The sequence below is a fragment of the Camelus bactrianus genome, chromosome 1 (genome assembly GCF_048773025.1).
Source record: "Camelus bactrianus isolate YW-2024 breed Bactrian camel chromosome 1, ASM4877302v1, whole genome shotgun sequence".
NCBI lineage: Eukaryota > Metazoa > Chordata > Mammalia > Artiodactyla > Camelidae > Camelus > Camelus bactrianus.
The window spans coordinates 12,602,188-12,603,379 of record NC_133539.1 but is presented as its reverse complement, the minus strand read 5'-3'; the positions used below and the strand labels follow the sequence as shown (position 1 = coordinate 12,603,379).

Here is a 1,192-nt window from a genome sequence, read left to right as displayed (position 1 = left end):
AAACCAGATGTGGATACATAGGAAGCAGATTAGCATAAACCAGAGGAAAAGCTTTCCTGGTCATGATGCTTTCCAGACCATGCTGGGATATGCATTAACGTATAATAGTCGTAGAATTTCTGACATAGCAGCAGTGCACTGGCTTTGTCTGTAACAACACAATTATAGCACCCATAAATACAATGTGCGGAAAACTATTCAAATGCAATTGCAATTACAGAGAAGATTACTAAGTTACAAAAATACAAAAGAGGAAATCTAATGCAGGAACTATGACTCCATAGGGTGCCGCACCCATAGCTGAAAGTATATAAATGCCCCCGTTCAGGAGTGACATTCAAACTCAGAATCTTCTCACTGTAACTCAGCCAAACTCACACCTCCTGTCACCATGTCCTACAACTGCTGCTCTGGAACCTTCTCCTCCCGCTCCCTTGGGGGCCACCTGCGCTGCCCAGGCTCCTCCTGTGGCTCTTCCTACCCCAGCAACCTGGTCTATACCAGGGACCTGTGCTCTCCCAGCACCTGCCAGCGGGATTCCTCTTTCTACAGTGGCTGTCAGGAGACCAGCTGTGAGCCTATCAGATGCCAGGCATCCTGTGTGGAGTCCAGCCCCTGCCAGCCATCCTGCTGCCCCCAGAAGACCTCCAAGCTCTGCAGTCCCTGCTGGACAACTTACCCTGGGTCTCTGGGCTTTAGGTCCAGCAGCTGCAGCTTCCTGAGCTCTGGATCCGGAAGATACTACTCACTGCGTTGTGGATCCAGTGGCTTCAGACCTCTGGGTTATGGAGTCTGTGGCTTCCCCTCCCTGAGCCGTGGATCCAGATTCTGCCGTCCAACCTGCTTTACCTCCAGCAGCTGCCAGTCATGGTGTTATAGACCAATCTCTAGCTCTGGTTTCTATTATTCAACTTGCTGAGGGTCTAGATCCTTCTGAGTATTGAGATCAAAGTCTCTGCTCAGTACAGCCATCTTTTTCCTTCTCACTACTTACCACTGTTCCTTTATTCTTAAATCACCAGTTTCTTGCATCACCAACTTTTGAGAAACTCTGAACTTCATGAATAACCCAATATTAAGTCCTGATATCTGTATCATTGAAGGAATCTATGCTATTGGATTTTCATGGAAGATCAATTGAAGATGAAAATTTTAATCTAATAAATTTTTGTCATCTGGCACCCAAATATAT

At 46.6% G+C, this 1,192-nt stretch overlaps 1 protein-coding gene across 1 annotated transcript; it reads left to right on the top strand.

The window, feature by feature from the left end:
• The first annotated feature begins 321 nt into the window (after positions 1-321).
• Positions 322-919, top strand: LOC105070414 (keratin-associated protein 13-1-like). Its single transcript, XM_010956843.3, has one exon. It carries the CDS (start codon positions 392-394, stop codon positions 917-919), a length of 528 nt encoding a protein of 175 aa, XP_010955145.2. The 5' UTR covers positions 322-391.
• The last annotated feature ends 273 nt before the right edge of the window (positions 920-1,192 follow it).